The sequence below is a fragment of the Balearica regulorum genome, chromosome 1 (assembly GCF_011004875.1).
Source record: "Balearica regulorum gibbericeps isolate bBalReg1 chromosome 1, bBalReg1.pri, whole genome shotgun sequence".
Lineage (NCBI taxonomy): Eukaryota > Metazoa > Chordata > Aves > Gruiformes > Gruidae > Balearica > Balearica regulorum.
In genome coordinates this window covers 172,373,505-172,399,819 of record NC_046184.1, presented here as the reverse complement: position 1 = coordinate 172,399,819, position 26,315 = coordinate 172,373,505, and the positions used below count along the sequence as shown (strand labels likewise).

The 26,315-nt window shown below is 34.6% G+C and overlaps 1 protein-coding gene across 21 annotated transcripts in view; it reads right to left on the bottom strand.

Annotated features, from left to right (window-relative positions):
* The window catches only part of MYCBP2 (MYC binding protein 2), a 204,093-nt gene that overhangs the window by 49,971 nt on the left and 127,807 nt on the right, over positions 1–26,315 (bottom strand). For 5 of the 21 annotated variants that reach the window (XM_075741636.1, XM_075741638.1, XM_075741637.1 and 2 more), the window contains 10 exons: positions 25,448–25,503; positions 24,902–25,017; positions 22,879–22,976; positions 18,568–18,684; positions 17,633–17,773; positions 11,442–11,516; positions 9,073–9,297; positions 8,045–8,177; positions 4,185–4,310; positions 786–971 (listed from right to left, as the gene is read on the bottom strand). In XM_075741636.1, the coding sequence (XP_075597751.1) occupies positions 786–971; positions 4,185–4,310; positions 8,045–8,177; positions 9,073–9,297; positions 11,442–11,516; positions 17,633–17,773; positions 18,568–18,684; positions 22,879–22,976; positions 24,902–25,017; positions 25,448–25,503 (1,273 nt within the window). The remainder of the gene's footprint in view (positions 1–785; positions 972–4,184; positions 4,311–8,044; positions 8,178–9,072; positions 9,298–11,441; positions 11,517–17,632; positions 17,774–18,567; positions 18,685–22,878; positions 22,977–24,901; positions 25,018–25,447; positions 25,504–26,315) is intronic. The other 16 variants (XM_075741639.1, XM_075741640.1, XM_075741657.1 and 13 more) reach the window with 14 other exon arrangements.

Here is a 26,315-nt window from a genome sequence, read left to right as displayed (position 1 = left end):
GACTGAATAGACATAGAGACTGAACTGACTAGGAGGGTCTCACAAGAAAGAACCGAGGCACTTTTGAAGGACAGTTTATGGGAGACGGGAGAAGACTAGTATTTCTGTGATGCATGCTATACCTGTCCTCTATATAAGGACGAATTTACTGCAATATCTGCTATCCATCATGAATGATGAGCTTTTAGTTTTCATTAATCAAAACCCGAACAGTTTCCTGACCTCCCATCAGTAATCAGGTTAACTGATTGCTGATTGCACCTCTAGGTGCAAACTTTCATGTCCATGCCAAGCCTGTGAGCACCCAACAGAAGACTGCCAGAGCCGTTCTTATGAGTAGTGCCAAGTTGTTCCCACTTTCCAGCTACATCCCTAAAGTTAGAATTGATAAAAAAAATAGGAATTTAGGAGGCCAGAAAATTTAATAATTATGAATTTACTGCAGTCCATTTTTGATGTTAAAATTATCAACATTTTGTACCGTATAAAATATTTACCTTAATTACAAACCCAGAGTTGCATATAATGTTGGAAAAGTACTTTCATGACTTATCTACACTGCAGAACACACAGTAAAGCAAAATATTGTCAATGTTGAAATTAAAGTTGAACAAGTGTACTTCTTTAGGAGCATTACCTCACATGCTTCTGAATCATGAAAAACTTAACGAAACAAAACCAGAAAGGTGCACTGAAGGATGATTAGTAGCTGGTAAGCAACCGAGAACAGCAATGTCAGAGCTGCAGAAATGGACTGATGAGGCAGGTAAGGCTGACAAACTTACTCTGAAGCTGTGGCTGAGGCTGCTGGAAGGAAAGGGGCTGTCCGAACACAAATGGACTGTGGACTAGGGAAGAGGGAGGTTTTGCAGCTTGATCAAAGATGGAAGGAGCTGGGAGATTTGGCCGTGACTGAATGGAATTCAGTATGGCACTCAGTTGGTCACCTGTAGTGGGCAAAACAGTCAAAACTACAACCTGTTACTTGTCATTCTCCAGAAAGGCAGAGTAAAATGGTGCTCAGTTAAAGTTTAAATGATGATAATTGCTCATAAATCTTATTTAGCCACATACAACTCTGGTTGCGGCTAAACATAAATATCTCACCCCATGCATGGCAATAAAATTACTGAAAAGTACAAGGGTTTTTAAGGATCATGGATATTTTACTGCAATTATTTAAAACATTTCAAAACAGCAATTTATATTTGCCTTGCTAAAAAAATGAAGAGCAGCCAAGAAAAAACAGAAATCCCTAGCATTTACAATAATATACACATGCAACAAAACATGCAGAAAAAGATTAGAAAAACTGATGAGAAGGGAAAGATAACATATAATTAGACTTTGGCAAATGTATTTCTGTGCCAAGGCTTTGGTAAATATTTGCTTGTTTTTGCAAATATCTTTAAAAGTATTATTTCATGCTGTTTTTCAAGATCAGATTGAAGGTAATTTTTAAAAAGTAAGTACCAATTAGGAACTGGTTTTTTGAAGAACTACATATATTTATTGTGAGGTAAACAAAGGCCTTCAAAAAACTAGCATGTTAAAAATAAAAGTTTTAATTTCTGAATGCCCATTCTCCAAAAACTCTATGTGAGCATTAGAAATACATGAAGTCTACAGTAAGAAGGGAGAGCTTATCACACCATGTTAGAACTTGAAGTATACTTAGTAATATGAGCTGGGAGACATCAAGAGTTTGAGAGCATCTCAGATTTGAACCATCACCAAGTAAATCCATTTTATTCTGCAAATTCCTATCTTTTTGATAGCATTCTAGAAATCTTAGTAAAAAAATTAGCAGCTAATACAGAATTTACAGCTCACTGAATTTACAACGTTTTTGGGTGATTATCAATTGTCTTTTCATGGAATTAGAGAACAACCAGTGGGTGTGTGGAACCCTGTATTACTTAAGAACTCCAAAATTAAATTTTGCATTTACTGTCTTGATATTTTGGTTTCAAAATTGAGAGAACAAAAATACCAGAAAATATCTGGAATGTCTTTCTAAATAATCATCTACAAGTATCAATAAATCCATTTTATTCCACTGTTTTGGAAGTAGTATACCTAAAAAATATTGGACCAGTACTTGGGTGGCAATCATTCCTACCTTAATAACCCAGAAGTGATTGATGTGTTTGACAAAGCACTACTCTTCTCAAATATGACAGGCCTATTTCCTAAAATGAGTAATTATTTTAAAGGGAAGAAGAGGCTGAAAGTCACTAGCCCACAATAATTAAATATGGAGGTGGGTAGGGCCATTCATGAGGAATATTAAAGACTTGCCTGGAATGTAGAAGGCTGGAATAGAGAAGACGTAACTAAATTAAACAGAATGATTGTGGGAGTTATGTCTTCTGCCTTGCAGGTAATACTGTAAACACAGACCTATTACATGGGGATCTTTATATTTGACCAAGAGTCAACGCTTATAGATGGTGACTGAATTTTCATTGAAACTAGTGCATCCCTACAGAAGTTCTTTTAACAAACAAGCACCTCCAAAAGACCTGCTTCATTTGGAAAGTACCCTAACAAGTTGTGCTTGTGCCTTCAGTTTATTTTCCCACAGAACTCAAAGCTTCTTAAACCTAAGAATGCAAAAATACTGTATATAAAGTAATGATACAGCTGAAGAATTTTATTTTTGAGGAAAGTAATATCATTATTCTTTCAATACAGTTGTCAATGACTCTCCACTCTCGGGCAATTCAGAAGGAATTACATTACATGGAATGAATAAAGTCATCTAGCAGAGCTGCTCACTCACACTAAACATCACAGCTTGAGGGTATGTCGAGAGAATAATGTGTACAAAATGACATGGAATTCAATACCAGGAGTAGCTTCTAAACTTTCTGTAACTGTAATATCCCAAAGAAACACCTTAGAAATTGTTTTAAGACAGGATATATAAAAAGAATCAGAATGTCTTCAGAAACTAGGATGCCTATTAATATAGCATATTGAACTCTAAGGTTTTATCTTTGGACAGCACAGGAAAAAAATTCTTTTCTTAATATGCTTATGCAGAAAAAGAATAGATAATGCTTTTGCACTATTCTGCAGTTGACACTGAGACACAATCTGTAAAACTGCCTCACACACTGAACATCTTAAACACTTCCACTTTTCTGATTCAATTGTTATTTTGAAACGAGTATGGCTGAACTGGGAAAAGCAGTTCTATATAAAAAAGCCCTAATAAAAGGGTTTCCTATAGGAATGCATGGACAAGTATGAACTGCTGCTTTAGGCAGTAAAACACTGTGAAATGATATAAACCTATTTATTGTTATGAAACTAAAGACTAGAATATTTAGGAATAATTTTTCTCTCATCTTTTCTCCTTAATTTAAAACACGTCTTAAATCAAGTTATTTTATTTAGGATAATATATGCTGGTGTCAAGAACACATAGCACACCTTAGGCTCATGTTCATAGTGGCATGGACAGAGTACAGCAATGTAAGAGTTGAATAACAAAGCTCTGTGTTTCAAATAATATTTCACAAGGACATCTGCCTCAGCAGAAGTCTCTTCTATATTATTAAACCTTCTAGATCTAATCAGTAGAACTGAAGGCATGCAGTTTGAGTTTATTGTGAAGGCTTATATATATATTGATATCTTGCCAACAAAATAAACCATGGTTAAAGGAAACAATTATTTTATGTCAGTAAAATTAACAAACCCAGCATTTGTAACTGATATCTATGTGATTGAAAGGTACCTTCAGTTTTAAAACTTAAATCTCAAATGGTACTTTTATCTTGCCATCTCATTAATGGCACTTAAAAAATGCCGACAGGTGAGAAATCTTTACAAATGTTTCCGATCATTTTAAACCCCATGCTTTTCATATCTTGTTTTACAAGTATCTATTTTTCATTTCTGCGTTATAGTTTTGTGCCTACCACTATAGAAAGCCTCAACTGATGATCCCTTTTATACAGAGCAGTACTTGGATTGAGTGAAATTAAAGCAGAGAAAAAAGCAGTTACAACATCAACTACATGTTTTGTAAACCACCTTGCAGCTCATTGCACTACTGCTTATGTCTTTTGGAGGACATTGGATGGTGCCTAACAGAGTAAGAAATGACTAACAAAAACATAAACAGAGTTAAGAAAAACATCATTTTTTAAAACATGAGTGTAAAAACATACCTTTATTATTTCCAAGGCCATAATCAAACCCTTGTCCATTACTACAGCTTGTCCCCTTACTGAAAGCTTGTATTGAAAAAGGACTTGGGGGAGGAGTCTGAACATTTTGATCTAGAAGGACTTGTTCTGTAAAAAAACCCACATCACTTCAGAATTAGACCTCTTAGTAACTGATTTACATTGGAAAGATGAGTCACAAGGCAAAAAAGTGATTTTTTTTTTTTTCCAGATAGCACTCTACCACTCAATTCTCTTCAGAAAGAAAAGCCTATCTCTGTTCTTTAGAGCTCTAAAAATAAAAAGAAGACTTAATACCACACAGGCTGTTTTTTATGTTTTGCCTGAATTGCTGCCAGCTTTGCCATCATATGCCATATGGTGGCATAAGGAACAGACTTGACACTTTGTTTTTCAGACACCACATCATTCAGTGCTTATTCTTTGGATAGCAACTGTTAAATTCATTTGACAAAGCCGGGTGGAGAAAAGATAGTTTCCAGAGTGACAGACTCAGAGCCAATAAACTTTTAATTCTGGCTATCCCCTTCATATTTCACAGGACATAAGACATTTTTTCCCCTGACAGATTTATTCATATCTGACACCAAGTACTACAGTTTTGCTTTCTGTATGGTAGTAAAAAAGCCTCAAAAAAACCCAGCTTGGGGTCTTTCAGAACATCTGTAACAACTAAAGAGCCAAGATAAACGAGATACAGAATCCACCTGACTAGATTTAGGGAGGCATTATTGACTTATGTGGTCAGAAATAGCATTCTAAATGATTACCTACAAGAAATAATTCACATGAAAACTTCCACATGCAGGTTAAAAGCTCATGTTGGCAACTTGAACAACTTTTTCTTTTGTAAACATACTAAAGTTAATGTGGATTCAATTAAAACAAAAATCGTAACTTTTCTAAGAGCCATTTTTAGAAATTTCATTTCAGAGTATAAACTTTTATAGAACACACATACTCATATTATAAAAAACTATCAGTGAGAAGGTTGAAAATTTACACTGTTTAAAAAAGAATGAAACTAGAATTTTCTCAATTAGAGGCAACTCTAGATCTTGATGTACTGTTTCAGCTGAAGTATCTGGATACCCACCCACAGACTTGAGCATTCAGTATGACTTTTGCTTTGGCTCTGAAAGAAATCCTATTTTTTTTTCCTGAGAATTTCATTATCATTTTATTAAATAATGAAAATACAAAAGCAATCTGAAAGATGGTATTATTTATGGATAAAAATATAGAGAGTTGGAAATCTAGTTGGAGCTCCTCCAAACCTTAATTATTTTCCTCCAGCAAAAGCACTGAAACTGATGACAAAGAGTATTCCTAATTAATTTCAGGGCAAATAAAAGTAATTAGTTTAAATAATTTTCAGATGTGGCTTAAGCGCATTAGCTTTACTTGGTACTGAGATGGACTAGGAACATAGAAAAGCCTGGAGCTTGCATTTCTTTGTGTAAGAAGAATGATGTACTTGAAGACATCCTTCAGTAACACTACATAAGTATCAAGAATATGAAGACAGACCTTTAAAGAAGTGTCTTGTTTAAGTTCTTCCAAATTTAAGAATTCTTTCTTAAAGCATAGATATACCTTGAGAAATTTCAGAAAAGATGAAATGACAGATAAATTACTGAACCTGGAAAAGACTACTTAAAATATGCAAAATACTGTCAAGTGACTTAAACGTAGGTTATATCTATTCCTCCAAAGAAGTACTGTTGAATAGAAAATTTTGCACCCTGCTTAATTTATTAACTTCAGAGAAATGATTTTCTATTGGAAAAGCAAACAGCCTCATATTACGATAGAAAATTATGAAGTTAACAACCCTATTATTGAATACGTGCGCTTTCAGCAGTAAAGTATTGGTCCAATTCACAGACACTTAGTTTCTAAGTGGCTCTTTGAGAACCTCTGAACTTGAAATTATCAGACTTAACTAAAAATGGAGAATCTATGACTTCAAAAAAGACACTGTGCTAAGTATTAAGTAAAAGTCAAGCAGCAACAGCCTACAACACACACACACGTTTGGATATACCTAAGTTTATTCCTACACGTAGGAATACCTAAGTTTTAATATGGTAACATGATGATAATTATCGGAGTATCTAGGTGTGAAATAACTTTCAGCACAACATGTCAAAACCAGAAAAAGGACAAAGAGTCTGTTATAATGAACAGTAAGAGGATGACAGTAAGTACTATCTAAAATCACAAGTATAACATGACTGCTGAGCTAGAAGTTTTTCAGGAAGACATCTTTTGGAAAACAGATTCATTAGATCCCATAAAAGGAGTGGGAAGATTATAAATTGAAAACATTCAGATTTATTCAGAAAACAGAGAAATATCTGTTGAAGGAGAAAAAAAAAAGGCTTGAAGAAAGCAACTCTTCAAGTGAGATCAAACAAACCAGCTTCTAGGGAACTCTACCAAACATGTTATTATCAACAGAAGAACTTTAGCTGTTTCTTTTTCAGAGTATCTGTAACAAAATCATGCTAATGAAGATCCATAGTAACTTTTACTAGACATTGGAAAGACAAGAGGGGCAAACTGGACACCTGGGGTGCTGTCTCCAGTTTCAGGCCCCCATCAGAAGGCAGACTGAAATGAGTTCACTGGAGGCCACCGAGACAGTCAGAGCAGTAGAGCACACATCATCTAAGAAGAGATCTGGGTCTGTTCTCTTAAAAAGAGAAAGTTAAGGCGAGATCTTATTGCTTCCTTCGACTACCTAATTGAAGGGTTCATGGAAGATGAAGCCAGACTCATCTCGGAGGTTCACAGCGATAGGACAAGAGACAAGAAACAGAAGTTGCAGAAACTGATTAGATATTAGGAAAATTTTTCACCACAAAGGGGAGTCAAATACTGAAACAGGTTGTCCAGAGAGGCTGGAGATAGTTAGAACTTGACCAGACAAAGGCCTGAGCAACCTGATTTGCACTGACAGGGAGGTTGGATAGATGATCTCCTCCAGGAGTATAAATACTGACAGATCACTCCGTCTCTCATATTTTAAGGGAATATAAGTATCCTATAATCATGTACAGGAGAACTCATCCGGATGGGCTGAGACTATCTGTTAGGGAAGTAACAGTTTCAGAATACCTCAAGGTATTCATATGAAGCATTCAGGGTGAAAGCAAGCTACGTCAGATCAGTAACAATTGCCTGTTTGTAGATCAACACGAAGGATGATTAAAGCAGGGAGGGAGGGGGAGAGGGACAGTAAAAAGTTTCTGTACTAACATTTTGTTTATGTTTTATTATTTCTAGGTCTTACCCAATCTGAACATGAATTTTCAAGACAGGAATTCTGCATTTAAAGAGAATGCAATCATACTTTGCTAACTAGAATAATTAACTAATTTGATATTAATTTTAAATACAGAGTTAAAAAACATGTTAACAGTTTTTTAACAGGATGTTGTGTGACAGAACTAACAAACTTAAAGTCAAAAGCAACATAAATAATGAATTCTGCTCTGCTTTTCACAGACACACAAAATAGGCCAAAGAAAGTTAATAAAAATGCACAATTACTTATTTAAATATGATCCCCATAGCTAAAAGAAGGATGGTTAAAATTATGATCCATAACTCGGTACAGAAGAAAACATGGGAAGATATTTTAACTGTTCTTTTAAAACACATTTAAATAATGTTTGTAAACAACTTTGAAGTCCAACTGCGTAAAGTAACTCAAATGAAAAAATGCAAATTCACGTTATACCTGTTTAAAACTCAGTTCCTTCTTTATTTGTCCTGTTTAGATTGCTTAATTGTTTTCCTAAGTTAATTTAAAAAACAACAAAACAACAACTTGCCATCTTCGTGTCGGAGGTACTGGTTTCCACCTCTGTCTCTAGCTAACGACCATGCCTCGCCTTCATCACTTTCACAGAACTCTACCATGCTGTTCTTATCCATTTGCACCCACGTACCTTCTGAATTAGTCACCTGATGCACACACATAAAAAAAGCACAATTTATTGACTTTTCAGGTAATTCAGTAGCACGATTCAGCAACTTATTATAGTATTTGAAAACCACCTCCATTTATATTACAAAGCAAATGTTAAAAAAAAATTAAAAATTTCTTAAATTAAGGCCACAGGCTGAGGCAGATTGAAGGACCAAAACTATTTATGGCACAGTTAGGAGTATTTCCAAAAATCTTAGACCTGTTTATGTTCAGAAGAAGCAAAACACTAACATCACAACTTTAGAACATCCAAACAAGCATAAATGAAAACTTGAAGGAGATATTCACCAAAATATGCCTTTTTATTGGTGGCTGCAACAGTAGAATAATAACACCAAGTTATGTATGAAAAGTTTGTACGAGTACTAATTTTGTTCCTGACATGATATTTAGGAAATAGCATGACACACTTCATCCTTAAGCCCTTATTAACCATAAAACACCACAGCTGGACAACTGGGAACAGTAGCAACAGTTCAACAACTGAATACAATCAATACGGAGAAACAGAATAATCTGTTAATTGGTTAGGTCCTAGAAAAACTTTTCAACGAAACAAAATTCTTTCAAAGAATATGACAATGAAGTAGAACAAGAAAATAATTTTGTAAGGAATACTGTAACAGAAATATATAAGCAAGCATACGTAACTGCAGTACAATTTTAACATTATTCAAATCAATGCACACATCTAAAATTCAGAAGACATCATGGCATTAGTATTTATAATATAAACCAAGTTCAAAGGTTAGTACTTATCACGAGGGTTGGAAAAGCAAACCTGTACAGGGGCAGATTCTTTTGTTGCGTTTACTACTGTTATATACTGGTATCTATGAAGACATGAACTGAAGCTACAAGGATCCATACCTCGCCCACTGCCTTGACTTTGTTTCCCAGAACTAACATTCCAATTGGGATACCTCTAAGGTTAGGGCAGCTTCTGATGTTGTGACCTGATGGGCCAGTCTTCACTACCTTGTACACTCCAGGTCCACCTCGAAGGAATGGCATATCTTGTTCTTGCATCACTGCTTCCTGTGGGCAGTGTGAATTTAGGTCTTTGAAAAAATCATCAGTATTAGACCTAGATTCCTGAGAAATTAAAAAAAAAAAAAAGGCAAAACAAAACAGAACAGAATAAAACCTATTAATAATACCTTTGAACTCTTTAAGATAAGAAATACTTACTTCAAGACTACAATAGCTAAATTTCAAAACTAAAAGAGATACTAGTTAGATCGCTTATTTTAGTGTGGATTGATAAACAACTAACTACGAGTGAATTGCATATTAATTGAAAAGTCACCATATTACTCTTGAAACAAAAGAGGTATAAATGTAACCATTTATATAAAAGGAGTATCTCATATCTACCATTTAGAGGTAAATTATTTACTCTAACCGCTTTCACTACACCTTGTTTCATACTGACATTTATCAGGATACACACTCATTCGTCCTGCTGCATTTGTAAAATTTTGTGCAAAAGTCTGGGGCTATGTAAAGGGAATTTGTGTATTATCTTCCTCTAAATGATATGCTTCTTTTTTGACTTCACATTTAGAATACATTATTAATTTAGAGTAAAGGTAAAATTGTGACAGAGTAACAGCAACACCATAGATTCTTAAATGCACATATAAATATTAGTGCATATTTATTATTTTCACTATGACAATAAAAGTGGCCTGTATGTTTATTTCACCTGGTACCAATTACAGATGAAATATATACCCAAATCTGAAATGAGCAAACACTTTTTGAGTTTCCTACCAAGAAAAATTGGTAGTTACTAAAAGAAGACAAGTATTAGCATAGATTTTTCAGCCAGCCATAGCTTAATAAAAAGGCTATTGTGCAGAAAAGTATGAGGGATGGGAGTAACGTAATGCACATTTATATGAGAAGAAAGCAAGTGAGAAGCAGGAGCAATCTCTATTATGCTTATAATGCAAGTCATAGGTGATTTTAAAAGAACACCTGAAAGTTAAGGACTAAGTAAGGCCCTATAGGATGATGCCAGTGGTTCACCTTATCCAGTATATTGTCTTCAGCAATGGCAACAGGAGATGCTGTTTAGAAGTAGCACAGAAGTCTTTATTAGCAGTCTGCTGCTTATATACCAACAGCATTTAAAATCTTTTTATTATGGATGTTAGAAGATATAGCCTATTTTCTTTAGTGTTTATTTATGAATCTGATTCCTATAAATTTGTTGAATTTCTTCTGAATATGCTGATACTTTCTACCTCCACAACCTCCTGTAGCAACACCTTCCTGGAGTTCAGTTCCCGCTGGGTAAAAGAATACTTTATCAGTTTTAAACCAAACTTCTGCTCATGTTACTCCTTTGTAATTAATGCAGTTTCCTCTGATCTCTTTAATGATCATACTTTCAGCTTTTTGGTATTGAAGTCTGTGCACTACGTCCAGAATAATACAGCAGTTTTTCCAAGAAGCTTTTATACAAAAATGAGTCTGTCCTGTAAAAATGTAGCTTTCAAAGCAAGTTAATGCAAACTGAGGTAAACTGGTTTAGGGAAAAAGAAATCTATATGTTTTAAAGACAGTTTAAACATTGTCTAGATCTTGATATAACACTGAAGTTTGCTACTTTGGGGAAAAAGATTCAGTGGAAAACCAAGTTTTTAAATCTCCAAACCATTACGTACAACACTGTCATCTTCATTACAAAGTTCATATGAAAAAAAATTGATCTCAAAATCACTACAGGGCTGCAAAGAGATTTAGACAAGCACTTCCGTAGATAATTTAAACAGCTTAACTGTACATATCTTTTTTTTTGAAATTACACAATTATAGGAACAAGTTTAAGAATGGGCTCTGTATTTATTAAACAGTTAAGCTTTACTCATACAAATATCATCTTATTAGATGCTGCAATAACAGAAAAATTACTAGTACATCCTGCATCAAAAAGAGAATGAAAGCCTTTATGATATTACTAGGCCATCTCTCCAAATTTCTAATTTGGTTCATTAAAAAAAAGGAAAGTGCTAATCATGAATTAATGAAAATTCAATAATCTGCCCCAGTATTTTTTTCTCATCCTAAAGGATGAGACACAGATACAGCATTTTATGCAAATTTGCTATTTCCTGTAAAAATAATTCAAAGTAAAACAGACTTCAAAGAATATTTAGCATAAAGTTGAGTCATAAGGTACAATCTGAAAACATGAGATACAGTGTGACTGTTCCTGTCATTTAACTCACCTTAGGGGGTAAAGCTTTGGAAGTCCATGAAAAAAAGTCCAAATCCCTTACTCCTTGGCTAGCATTAAAGACATTCTGAGCAACAAAGTTTAAAAAAAAAAAGACATATCAACAAAGAAATGGGAACACAGAAACATTGGAGGAAGAAGCTCAAGGTTCTATAATGCAAACTTTCTCCACAAGTAAATTTACTGCTAGAATGTTCTGCAAAAGGGGAAAGTTTTGTTTTCCTAATCAAGTCACCTGAGTCCATTGCTCACCATGGCAAATCATCCATTAAACAAAAACAGTTTAGTATGTCAAAAGCTCGAAATGGATGTAGTGTGTCATGCCATTTACTGAAGTTAAGAGCCAGACATTTCTTATAAAGCTTGAGACTTCATGCACAGAAAAATTCCACACTTCTGTTACAATGAAACAGTAGTTGGTCCCACCACAAACCACAGTTTTATAGCAAGACAGTCTGCTGTTCTGAAAGATAATTTCAGTTATTGCAGGACAACTGCACATGGACTTTTAGTCACCAAGTCAGAACTGAAAAGGTGCAGAAGGGCTAAGCTCACTATTGCTGAAAGCAAATTCACTTGCACAGAATGATATCATCAGTTCGCACGTCAAAATCGCACTCTTTACCAGAGCCAAAAATTTCGGAGTGCTGTAAGGAGAACGATCACTAAAATTCCATTAGTTTTGTAAAATACACAATGCATTTACTAGTTTATTATGAATTATCATAAACCAAATGGAGCTGCCAGAGAGAGTTCACTAGTTTTATAACCCATTGCCTGTATTATAGAAAGGAGCACTGCTGTTCTGGGTTTTTTTTCTTCTTTTCCCTCCCACAGAACAGCTAGGACAGCATTTTTTAATCACTTGAAAACATGAAAAAGAAGCCATTGTTTCCTCCATAAACTGGTTTCTACTCATTTCAAAGACATTGTTACTGTTCCTGTCAAATGAAAGAATTAATAGTACATATATATAGTATTAATAATCAGTATTTATAACAAAATCCCTTTGGCAAAGCCACCATTTTATCTATATAAACAGAGGTATCAAAATCTCATTTCCTATGCCCATCCTGACAGGGGAACCTAGTGAAATCCCTGGACAGCAGTCACATTAAAATTTCACAGTAGTTAAAGAAAAGGCAATGAATCCCTTTAAGCAGAAACAGGTACAAAACACTCTTGGTACAAAACATCTCTGTATTTCTTGAAAAAACACTAACAGGTTAAAAGTAAGGAAATCCAGAAACTCATGATAGAAGTAAAACATCTAGCTATGTCCTGTTTGCAAAACTTCTGCTTACATCAAGTTTCAGTAATGCAAATGATTTGCAATTTTGACAAAACCAGGGAAACTGTCAAACATCAGCATTTCTTTAGAATTTAGTACCTCTACCCGAAATTGAAAGAGGTTCTAATACACTAGTGAGACATGTTTTGGGGCACTGGGGAAGGTGGGGAGGGTGTTAGATAGGAAGACCGACAGAGTAAAAGCTTATCAGTTTGACATAAAATGATGACAACTATAAAAAGCCCGCATTTGCCTAATGAGAGCGTACTTCATAGGCACCCAATGTAGATTAACGGACTGATTATATTACTTTGCAGCATACTTCATATTTTGTGATGGCTGCCTACTGTACAGAGAAAAATGAACTATCCATACCTAAAATATTTAAGTATCGTTTCAAAGATCCGCTTTTGTATGTTACAAAGCTATACGTGTGAAATATAAAAAAAGAAACCACCAGCAGTGAAGTGGGACCATGCTGGCTTAGCAACACCAAGATGATCAAACTAGGTGGTCTCCTTTCCTCTGGGAACTTTACATGTTCCTGACTATTAGCACACTGTATGTCAGTTTAAATGAATAGATCAGGCATGTATTTGACAATTAAGTTTTCATTCTTATATGTACTACATAGAAGCTTATATATAGTCCTTTTTAATTTATTTCTTTCCTTTCAAGCTTTCCCTTCCAAAAACTAAAAATAATTTCAGGAATCTCTACCTAAAAAAACCCAGAAAATTAAAAAAAAAAATCATACTTTTTTCCAATAAAGTTTACATTTCAGAAATAAAAAAAATTAAATATAAATCACTTCATTTTGCCACCAAAAATTAGCAGACCATTAAGAAGCATTTAAAAATCTCAATACCGCTTTTCAAAGCTAAGGTTTATCTTAACATTTTACCAAGCATCATCTCATTCTCCAATTGCTTGGTAGATATCTCTTGTGAATGTCCTTCAACATTTCCACAGAACGTTTAGCTTTCTAAGGTTCTGAGATCAAACACTGCAGTCTACATACTAATTTTGGTTCTTTATTCCACTGCAATAATGGTTTGAAAAAGTTGCAGTTTCTAAATCCTGCTTGCCTATGGAGGTTGGGGAATGCAATAACGTAATTCTGCAGCAGCGTACAATAATCCTTATAATAAAGTTTGACATTTCAAATGAAGTAACAAAACTATATTTAGAATATGATTTTTTTAAAAAGTCAAGTTCCAGAGCTTAACCAAGATTTTTTTTTTTCCCTAGTGTGTACTGGTTTATGCTGTATGTACCCTTCTACCAAGTACTGTGTGTAAGCATGGATACATAACTGTCTGTGTAAGGAATTTAACAATTATTTTTTCAATTATTTGACACAATGTCACAAGAACGAAGGAAAAGTAACTACCAGGGAAGGAAGCAGCATATCCAAAACTCATACTCTTATCCAAAATAACCATCTAATTAAATTCATAGTCTCATAATCATATTACCTACAATGGATTGGATGCTCAATTTTAGATCAATGGCTACAGAGCAGCTCCTCATGAAAGGATGTGACTATACAGCTTTTCTTAAGAAGGTAAATGACCACAGCTCATATAAATAGTTTGGCAACTATAACGGGTCTCTGCTTTCACATGATGATTTCTCTTTAAATATAATAGCTTTGATCAACATATACAGAAACAGTATATTTAGGAGATTGAAGATACTCAATATTTGTTTTATCATAAAATATATAGTTAATGTCAACAAAACACATAAAATTTAAATACAATATATATGCCAGGAGGACAAGAGGCTTAAATTAATACTGCTGAAAAAATATTTTTTTTCCCACTGTTCTATTAATACAGTGATGAAATAGAAGAATTCAAGCTTTCTTTAAAAAATATACTTTAAATGTATTTTACAAAATGTACCGAGAGATTTTATTTACTTATTAGAAAAGGCCTGTATGCTTAAATGTAACAAAGTAATGTAATCGGAGTTGCCAAGTCTGCACATTCGTGAGTTGGATAAAAACTGGAGTCTAATAATAGTAATGTGACAATCATTTGAATGGGGAATACAATGACCAATTCAGCCACTTGATTTTCCATTTGTATTTTCAGTCACTAGAGACTTTTTCCAGTTTGTGTCCTGCTTCTGAAACCAATACTGGTAGAACAGCTTTGGATTCCAAAAATCTTGTATATTAACAGATTTTTTTTTTTTACTACATTCTGCTCATTGTGTCATTCAGTTACCTGAATCAACAGAAAAGGACGAGCAGATATGGATTATTTCACAATTTCATCTACAGAACCTTCAGTGTTTATTGCTTAATTGAACATATTTTGCCATAAGTCATTCAACCCTAGAAGACTGCATGATCAAATCTGGCAACTTTATATAGTTCTTTTCTTGGATAGTTTAGAGAAAGGCAGACATATATTTTTGAATATTCTGGACTTAATAATCACCTTAAAAGGGATTTTATTTTAAAACTTTCTACCAAGACAGCAATATCACTTTATGTGATCAAGATTTAGTAGGAAAAAGAGTTTTAAGCAGAGTTATAGAAGTCTGGAGCTTACAAAAAAGTTTATTGAATTTCATCAAGTTGCGTGGTGCCTAATACTATAATAGCATGCATTGAAAACTAAGGCATTCAAAAGTAAGCCACTGAACCGTGACTTTTGTTTTGTGGCCTATAAGAAAGAAAATGCTAGAGAACATTTTTTTTCCCTTTTTCCTCTTACTATTATGGAACAAACCAACAAATCTTAATACTTAAATATGATCATAATGAAATTAAATAGATTCAGGACATGTTAAGTCCTTCAAAAGGAATCTGAAATTTCAAATATGAGATGTGAAGAAACCTTCCATTTGAAGCTAGCTTAAAACATATCTCTTATTATACATAGCTACATTGTTGTAATAGTTGTGTTTGTAAGACTTTTGCTATGTTGGCCACTGACTGCTTACTGATCAGAAGCTAAGAAAGTATGTGACTTTTACCTTGTGCCATTAAGGATGTAATATAACTGGTTAGTTAAAAGAAAATTAGTAATATCTACTGACTCCTAGTAGTCCAAATGGCATCAAAACTAATTCACAGCACTGTTTAAGAAAAAAAGAGATCTATAACATTCAATCTCAACTTTACAGAAGCATTTAGAGTGAAACGTATGACAATTACATGCTGTTTTTCACATTTCATTGTACCTGACCTACTTATTAAAATTAAATTTGAATTATCAATATTATATTATCAAGACTGAATACTCAGTTTATTTATGACAGTCATTTCCTTTCAAGCTTTTCTCAAAGAGCACAGGGTATGTTCTTCTTTAGTCATAAGTGTGTCCTAGAGCCATTTGAAATGTACCAACCAGTAACTTCTTGCTAACCATGTACATAACTATTGAGCTCACAACTTTTTCCATCAGCAAGTAAAAAAGTATTAGGAATAGAAAAAAATGAAATAAAATCTAACAAAATATAACACCCATCCTGTCTTACAATACTGCTGCGTACGAACATTAATGTTTTGTGAAAGCATACTATAGCTATTTTCTAATTAGTATTAATTCCTAAGGCCAAAAATACAAGCAAGATTTTAAGCAAAGCCTATATTTTTTTCAAGGTTTTCATATATTCTACAACAAACTAGACACATATGCCTGTTGTCACAGTGTTTGAGTGACTGATGACTGTGTATGGAAACAATTTGCTTCCCAAATGCAATATTAAAGTACTTCCCAAAATAAGGATTTCATGGAAGTAAATCTCCAAGTGGAATTATATTAACAAATAATTTATAGACAAGAAGGTGAATAGGAAGAAGATCTAGTTGCATCATATAACAGTGTTTGTCAGAACACGTGCTGCAGCCACATGAGGTTTATGAATTGCCAGATTTAGCTAGTAACAAACAGCCCAGTTTCACTGGGACTGGGAACATCTCAGTTCTTCTGTGATCGCAAAACATGAGCAGGGTGACGCTACTGGCTGCAGGCGTTTAATTTGGCTAAATATTTGTTAACTGTCTTCAACTGCAGCAGCAGCAGCTCACTCAAACAAGAGGACAAATAAAATCTGAACAGCTGTATTAGCAATTAGATCTGGTTCTCACATTCTGTCCTGAAGAAATCAAGGTATTGCCTGCTCTGGGGAACGCACAAAACCCGATGAGCCAGAAAGGCCTGCACTTTCATAAATTTTTTGAGAAACTATGATTTGATTTAGCCAATAAACTTTTTCCTTTCCGTGTTTTTTACATTTTTTTAAACTTTATCTCGTTTACAGAAAAGGTGTAACCTTTGAATTGTAGTGATGGTGATCACCATTAAAGTTATCCAGACAAATTATGCTTACTCTTATTTTAAATTCAATTTTTTACTCAGTCTTGGTGCTCTGGGATTTTTTGAGTAGTTAATATATTGATAACTCAAGGATTCAGGTATAAAACTCACAAAAAATACACACAAAACCCAACATAGCCTAAAGAACTTTACAAGTTTTTTTAAAAGTCTCAAGTACACGGATTCACCACAGACTGCAAGCCTCTTCTGAAATCACGGCATTAATGGGCCACTTTACAGACAATGACATCCTGCCATCAGAAACACCTGGTGCAGACCACAATCTGAGTATATTTTGTACCCTATTATAGCAGTCCTTGCACTTTTGTTTCTCTTCTAGGAGAAGAGGCTTCAACATAAAAAGCCTCGTATCTTTCTACACTCCACCCTCATTACACAATAGCCCTCAAAAATGCAAACACTGGTAATTATGGTAATTGGTAATTAAAATATTGTTTACCTCAGGACTCATTTGCAGCCTTAATTAAAGAAAGTCTTGTAATGAGGATAGAGTGTACTTTTGGATATTTTTCAAAGGCACCTTTTACTTACGTCAACAGGTACCAGAAGGCTCTTGCCAAGATGTTGGTTAAAAGAGAGACACCAGGCTTCAGTGTAACCATTCATGTTAGGAACATACTTCTTTATTGTCTCATCATTCAGCCTCAGCCAAACACCATCATCATTGTGGATCTATGGGAAACAAGCAACAAAACGAGCCATGCCCTCCTGTAACTGTTCCGTAGCTAGTAAGGATTAACAGACTTCAGACAAACAGACAATAGTAGCAAGGAAGTAATGATCTTCACTGCACTGATAGAATGTAAGAAGAGGTAAAGAGGAATATTGACAAAATCAGAATCTCAAAGCAATGGGAGACATATTTTTTTTAGAAGGCAAGGTGTGAAGATAAATTTAAATCAGATCATGCAATAATAAGAGTTGCTTTGAGAGAGAAAAGGAAAGCAAGCCAAGCCTTCGTAAGCTTCATAAGTTCCCCACTTTCCATTTTCCCACTGCTGATATAGCTTAGTAAATTGCAAAAATATTCCTTGTATATGAAGTTATATTGTAAGAAAAATACATGCATAGTAGTCTAACACACTAGTGATCTTTCAGAAGTGTAAGTGAAAGATGTAATGAAAATGACGCCTACATCCGAATTTTTGTGTAGAGTTGAAATAGTAAGTCATGAACAGCTAAATTCTTAGAGATATTATTAGAAGATGAACTCTGGGAATTTTGTTTCCTCATATCAGAGTCTCAGAAGTTTGTTATACAGGTTTTCAAGTAAGTGAATAAGTAAATCAAAAGGAAATGACAGCTTGAAAGACTAAATTAGTAAATATTTATAATTTTGCAATTTATACTCTCATGTTCTTAAGTTGTATAAGTCAACATCTAAACATGAAAAAAACCCCACATTATTTGCACGAATTAACTTTATATCTTAGCCCAATTTTCAACAGAAATGTCTTATTAATTACCTCGTCAATAAAAGTGATGGATCCATTGACTTTCACTATGCCTATTTGCTCACTCTGAAGGGAAGGGTGGCTACGGATACGAAGCCCTGCACTGTCCTTGGCCACAAATTTGCGAACCTAAGAGAAGCAAAGGAAGACAGTAAGGAAGAAAAAATTGAAACAGAGCTCTCAGAGTAAAAAGAAATAAGTTTAACAGATTCTGAAATGCTAGTGACAAGATAGCAGTCTTAAGAGTTACAGTTTGTTGCTAGTTTCCCATGGCTGCTGTGTATAACCTCACTTTTTTTACTATAACCAATAAAATCCCAACGTTCAAAAAAAACCCCTAAAAGTGTGTTGAATCAGTCTTGGAAAGATCTCTGTTATACCACACAATATTCAGTACAAGCTTCCGATTCCAATTTAACTGTCTCATCCCCCCATTTTATTTATTTTTGCAAGCTTCAAGGGTTTTGCCTTTTCAAATTTAGTATTTCCAGTAACTGATCAACCTAGGATTACTGGTTCTCATTTGTGCTAACATAAAATTCTGTTTAGTCAACTTTTTGGCGAAGATTTGGATATATTCCTTAGCTAAAGGGTTTAAATAGCCATTTAAAAATAGAGACAGACCACATCTTTCTACTTCTTTATTTTTCAGATAGCTACTTTGATAGTTTTTCCCTTTTGTACAGGAAGGTTAGACCAGATGCTAACTTGTTACTAGTTTGATTTACTACAGCCCCCAAAATCTCCCAGTTGTTATTCACTATCATTTTTTCACCAAAACACATTATCAGGTACCTGTCCCATATAGAACAACTGTAAGCCACCCTTTTGGTTTCTGGTTTTAAGAAGTGCATATATTCTACGCATGTGGTATAAAACCTTTTTCTTGGAAGGTTATTTTCAAACTCCACACATAAAACTGAAAAAAAGTATCAACTGAAGTATTGAGTCAATCTTTAACTTAACATAAAGCACAGAATGATATGGAAAGAATAAACTCAGGAAAAGGTAATGAAAGGTAACAGCTAAATGCATGAATTAATTTTTTTTCCCTAAAGAAATTATTTATTTTAAGAAATAGTATTTATTTTAAGGCTAATAAAAAAAAGAGAGAAGCATGTAAAGAATTTCAAATGTAACTTACTCCAAAATGTGCAAGGTTTTGCTTACTAACAATCCTGTTACTCCAAGGATTTAGATTTCTCTCAACAGGCAAAACTAAGACTTCCAAGGTCCTTGTAAAAATATAAGGCTGAATCACTGCTGACAGCATTCTCAACATAGACAAGCCTATAAACAAAGCCTTGCAAATTAGCAGTCCCTGCATTATTAAACCAAAATGTTACTGCAGAAAAATCACATGACAGGTTGGCTAGAACTTGGATTAAAAGTTTGAATTTAGAGGAAGAAGAATTCATACTCAAGATTTGGATATGCACAAGCCTGGAAAAAGCTTCTTTCCCCTTTGCAGCAGCTAACTAGTCAATAGAAAACTTCAAGCTGTAACTACAAACTGTTTAGGGATCAGATCTGCTGAGAGACAATACAACAAAAAACAGATGGAAAGTTCTCTTATGCTCATTTCTGACCATCATGAAAAACTTAATTGTCTGAGTCTTCTTTCTCATCTAGCACCTCTTTGCTTGGAATATTTCTCTGTGGCACAACGGTTCAGTAACTCTGTCCTGCAACACCTCCAGAGTCAGTTCTTCCACGGAGCATACACAAACTGGATTCTAACTAAAAGAAGTGACTAATGCAGAAAGGCCCAGTGATTAACATGTACATCTCCCTTAAGGTGTACTGCAGTTTAAGAGCTTTGTTGCTATGCCTTCTTATTTGGTGAATCTGAAAAAAGGTACACCTCGTAGCATGGAAAGATGCATTGTATAGGATAAAGCAACCTTAAGAAGGGAGTTAACCTTCTATGAAGGGATGCAAAGAACCACCTCCTGCCCAGAGCTTTTGGGTTTGGTGGGGTTTTTTTGCAATTGATGCTAGCTACTTGTTCAGTCATGTGAAGACAGTAGAAACAGTCAAAACATGTAAGTAACCAATCATTTGGTATCACTCTTGCCCCATCCAATTCAGCTAAATTAGGACTGCTTTCTTCTAGTTGGTTCCAACCACCCTGAAATATATTACATAGCTTGAAAGATAATGTTTCCCTCAATAGGATGTGGAATGGAATTTCCTGCAAATTAGTTAAGCTAAGTTTCACAGCCAATGAGGATGCAGCAGCTCTTATGGGTCATATACCCCAGGCTGAATACAGATCACTATGATAATCTCCTTTACCAACTTGGATGGACAGGAAAACCAGATTTTCATCGGACTTCAAGTAACAGAGAAGGAAGAAACCAATACAAAAATCATAATACAGTATCTAATTTCAACTTGCGATTCAAGTAAGGTTCGTCTACAAAATTGGAATATGCCACTGCCTCAAAAATATTTTGGTGTTTCTAGTTGAGAACAGATCATCACTGAGAATGTACTGTTAAGTGTTCTTTGGTTATAGCTAGGTGAAATTTCAGGCTGACAAAGAAGAGGAAGCCCTTTTTCTCAGCAAAAGATGATTTGGTATATTGGACTGTCTCTGACTGATACATTCTTGGCTTCAGAAGCATGGAGCACAGTGCAATAAATACCCTTCTCTTATTTATAATGCTGCTGTTCATACACAAAGAATTTTTCTAACCTGTTTTGTTATGTGATTTATTACAACACAGAAGAAATAAGACTGATGAAAGGTCTCCTGTATTTTTGCTGCAGGCTCTACAGACACTATATACAGGGCAGAAAGATGGTTCCTCTTTCAAAGAGACTACAACTTGGAACGAGAAAACAAGACACACAAGTGGAACACCACAGGGAGATGATTAAACACTAGGCAAAGCCTCAGAACACCAGAGGCCTAACTTTTGTCGAGTAGTTTTAACTGTCACAAAGACTGTTACCTGACAAAACGTAGCTATTATGTATGAACAAGTCACTTCAATTCCCACTGTAATAATTGAAAAGAAAGTGTTTCCATCCACCAATTTATCTCATCTTAGACCAGATGTGTGTCTCACTTTGGTGACAGCAGACAACACATATGATGACCAGCTTGGATGGAGATATTGTTAAGTTCTGTGACATGAACCTCACCGAGTATGGACCGGGAGGTTTAATTAAGATAATGAAGTAACCAGGAAGCCTTCCTTCCAAGAGAAGGGAGAAAACCTAATTTTGTTGGTGTCTTTTTTTTTAAATACAGTAAGGGGTAAAAAATTGTGTGGAAACTAAAGGCAAACTTATTTTTATTTTGAGGTGTGGGTGCAGGGAAAAGAATCTTGTTAGTGGCAGAAGCAGACACTGGATGCATTTACAGACTGGGGAACTGTATAACAAAGTTACTGTCTCTAGATTGTGCAGAAAGTTGGAAAACTAATATATCAGGATGTGCTGTACAGGCAAGAAGTTGGGAAACACCTGATCCTTTTTTGTAACCACGTATTTCTCAGCCATCTTTGCAGTTGTAATAAGACAGGGAGGGATAATCTTGTGGTATGTCAGAATTCCACACCTTTTAATACAGGTCTATTCCATGAAAAGAAGATTCAGCACCTCATTTAATATCCCTTCCTTCACATCTAAGAGGAAGTAGAAGATGGTTCCCTCATCCAGGAATTTTCCAGATTTGTGTCTACTTTAGACCTTTAGAGTGGAATGATAAGGTGAGATGGGGAAGTCGAAAGGATAACTTTAAAAACCAAAATCATAATATTCTAAGAAAGGAAGGTATCACTAAACAAACTAATTTGGGATTTTATATTAATTGAAGAAAGTTCCTTATCACAAAACAAACAAAATCTTTGTAAAGCCCTTTGCACAATTAATTTCATACTACAATATTAAAGAAATTGATACTGTAGTTGATATTGTTCCTGCCATCGGGGCTGGAACTAGATGATCTTTGAGATCCCTTCCAACCCAAACCATTCTATGATTCTATAAAAATAACTAGTAACAGTGCAGAAAGCAGTCTGTGGCTTTCATAATGGTTGCACAATGTTTCTGTGACAAGTCAAGACTAAGGCAGTTTCTGTAGAAATTCTAACAGTTTTATTAATGGATAGAGTGAAAGAAAATGGAATGAATATCTTTCATTTTATTCAGTATATTAATTTCATTCCATTTAGTACGTTAAAGTGATTTGTAAATATCTTGGAGTCCTGCACCACTATAATATGATAAAGTATGTAGTAAACAACAATAAAATCCCACCCAAATATAACTATCTGAGCTGTTTGTGGGTTTTTTTTCAGTTCTCCAAACCTTGTTTGGCTGAGGCTCTGCTTTTGGTTTAATAAGTTGGGTTCCAGGAGGTATCATTCCCTTTGGAGGATCTTTTACTTTCACTTCTAGTCCAGCATCTATAAGCAAACAAAGACTAAATTTAAAAAAAAAAAAATAAAAGGGGATATATCAGTCAAACAGTAACTACAGTTTATGTGTGCCACAACTCAGAGTAAGCAAAATAACCACTCGCTTATGTGTCTGCCATAAGCAACGCTTGCAGTTGCTTCATGGTGCAAAGTATTACTTTCTCAACATTTGTATCTTCACATGTGGAAATTTACAGATATATAATTTCATATTGTTAATAGACATCTGTCATACCTTGTGTACACAGCACTATTAGGTAATTTTGTATACCAACAGTGTCCATAGGGGTTATGTTTCGAGGCATGGTGAACATAGAAGAGTTAAATGTTTGAGGCGGACAAGTAAAAGCTTCTGGAGAGACAATAGCTTACGCACGCTGTATTACTGCAGATGCTAATCGCAAAGTGTGAGAAACAGATAAGAGCTGCTGAATCCAAATTAAACAACCAGAAAAGGCCTATAATGTAAAGAGCCAACATCTTTAATTACCAACACTATTATAAAACCAGAAGGTGCTAGAAAATATCTCAACACAGTAAAATTCTCAGATCATGAAGAAAAATACATGTAAAGAAACAGTTCAAGCTTAAGTAATAGATGGATATAACCTTGAGTAATCTTAAAATAAATTGTTTCAGCAACCAACATTATAGCCAAACTATGAAAACCTGGCAGATGTTTTTAGGGCTTTGTTTAATTTTACAGGGTGACCTTTTGAAGAGCAACAGTTTGAGAAGAAGCAACCAGACCTACTGATAAACCTGTTGGTTTCATTCATGCTCTTTTAAAAAAGCGTGGCAGTAACAGAAGGAATCTAGAAGTATCAAGAAAGCAAAAGGTTTGAAACATAGAAGAAATTAAGTGCTACTAGGACTTAAGTGGTTGTAAGTTGAGAGAATTATGGGTCAAGCATGGGTATATGAAACCTTGAGACGGAATAGTAAGATACAATGATTGAACCAGAGCAGAAGTAGCATTGAAGAAAGATGGCATAGATAAGTATTAAAGGATACTCACACCTGTTTAATAACAAAGTTTAACAACTCTATTCTAGCATTTCTAAAAGTTAAGCCTATGCAATGAATGAACACGTGAGAATCTGTGTAAAAATATAACAACAGTTGATTTAAACTATGGTGTAAATTTTGTCTCTGGGGATGGCAGACTAGAAAAAACCAAACACAAAACCCAATCAAGTGCACTGGATGCTCCTATGAACGAAAATGTCCCAGTTTGAGGAACAAAGGTAACTATTAATAACCATCTTCCATTAATTTTACCTTCTGTAGATAACACACAAAACTCAGTATCCCATTCCAATCCTATGCACATTATATGTATGTGTATTTATGAGTATCGCTTTAAATATTTACAAAAGGTGCTGTACAGTATTAGGAAAGAGGAATTGCTGGTCCTGGAGAATTTGCTTACACCTTTCTATGAAACTTAGGGTACAGTTTCAATTAAGACCACGCTTTCTCAATTTTCCACAGAAGAAATAACGTTATTTACTTCTGCATGGTCAGGAACAATCTTCCATTCTCCTAGGTTCTTCAGTGGGTGTTTTTCCCCTTTAATTATACATCTCCATCACTCTTGTCACTGAAACAATGCATTTTTCTTGCAACATAGAGAGTAGAGAATAAGAAACTCTATTAATCTTGTAGTCCAACCACATTATAAATACATGATTTGCCAAATACATTCCTATTTCAAGAAGAGAATAGCTGTGGTCTTTTTTCTTTTGAGAAAGAAGAGGGAACTAGATAGAAGGCTTTGGAACAAAAACTTGGGTGCTAGATTTTGCTGTGAACTTTAATACTAAATCTTATGAGCACCAAAACATGCATTTATCAGTATATGAACTGGATATAAAATAAATTTCTGCTTGAGTATAGTGAAAGCTAAGTACCTATTTCAATGCCATCTATAGTAACATGGATGGTATAGAGACCAACAGCTCCAGGAGTCCAGTTTGCACAGTATGTACCATCATTATTGACTCTGATCAACATGTTTTCACTGGGTCTAGGCATAAACAAAAAAATTAGTATCATTAAACAATTATTGTCTTCTTGAAAATAATTTGTAATAGTTCAAATGATCTGAAAGGAAAAAAAAAGTTTCCAATTACCATTTTTCCTCCATCTAATGTACGAAACCCATATTATTTAGAAGGTATAAATCTCTATTCTACATTTATTTATAGCACATGATGAAAGAACACATTCAAAGAGCAGATAATACAAATAAGGAATCAACATTAGAACAATTAAGAATGAGAGATTTTAAAGAGAAATTTAAGAATATTTAAATTCAAGAAAACAAAGTAATACAGAATTTCTGTAGTGTTTCCACCTTTAGACGAGATTATTTGGCAGTCAAGGCTTGTGACTCTGGGAGTAAGCAGAACATATTAATTATAGTCCCTATTAAAAAGTAATGCTTTAACATTTACCTCTTTGGTGTTGGTGAAGCAAAGCGTAGTTCTTCAAAAGAGTAATTTTCATATGCCTATAAACAGGTGAAATTCAACAAACAAAACCAACAGTTATCAATTATACTAAAGTTATGAATAAAAGAAAGCAGAGTATCTTCTCAAAGAACATAATCTAATTTCACACTCACCAGAAGCATTGAGCAGGGAACCAGAAACCAGTTCCAAAACACAGAAACACACACACATATATGCATATATGAAACAAGTATCTTCACTTTCCCTTTAAACTGCCATTATTTAGATAATAAAGATACTCATTGTTAATGAAGTTATTGCTTTGTTCACAGTCAAGTATTTGAATCTCTTCTGAGATGAATCTCACTTGCATAAAACCCCTTTGAATTATTTTCATAAGCTAGATTTCAACTTCCTTGTGGACACAAATAATCACATAGTATCTAAGGGATACAGCACCGTGATGATTTAAGTCAATCTAAGTCTGTGCTGGCATGATATCACCATATTGCTCTCATAATTTTGCATACCACAGAAGTATACAACAATTGATGTTGGAAGAGACCTCCAGAGGTAACAGAGAATTCACCCCCTTGCTGAAAGGAGAGTCACCCTCAAAAATTACATCCAACCTTCAAATTAGGTCAGCTTGCTCAGGGGTGTATCCAGTCAAGTTTTGAGTACCCCCAAGGACAGAGATTCCACAGCCTCTCTGGGAAGCCTGTTCTAGTTTTTAACAACTCTCACTGTAATTTTTTTCCTCCTAATATGTAACTGGAATTTCCCTTTTCACCAGCTGTGTCCATTGCCTCATATCCTTTCCCTGTGCAAGTCCAAGAAGAGTCAGACTTTGCCGCCTTTATAACCTCCC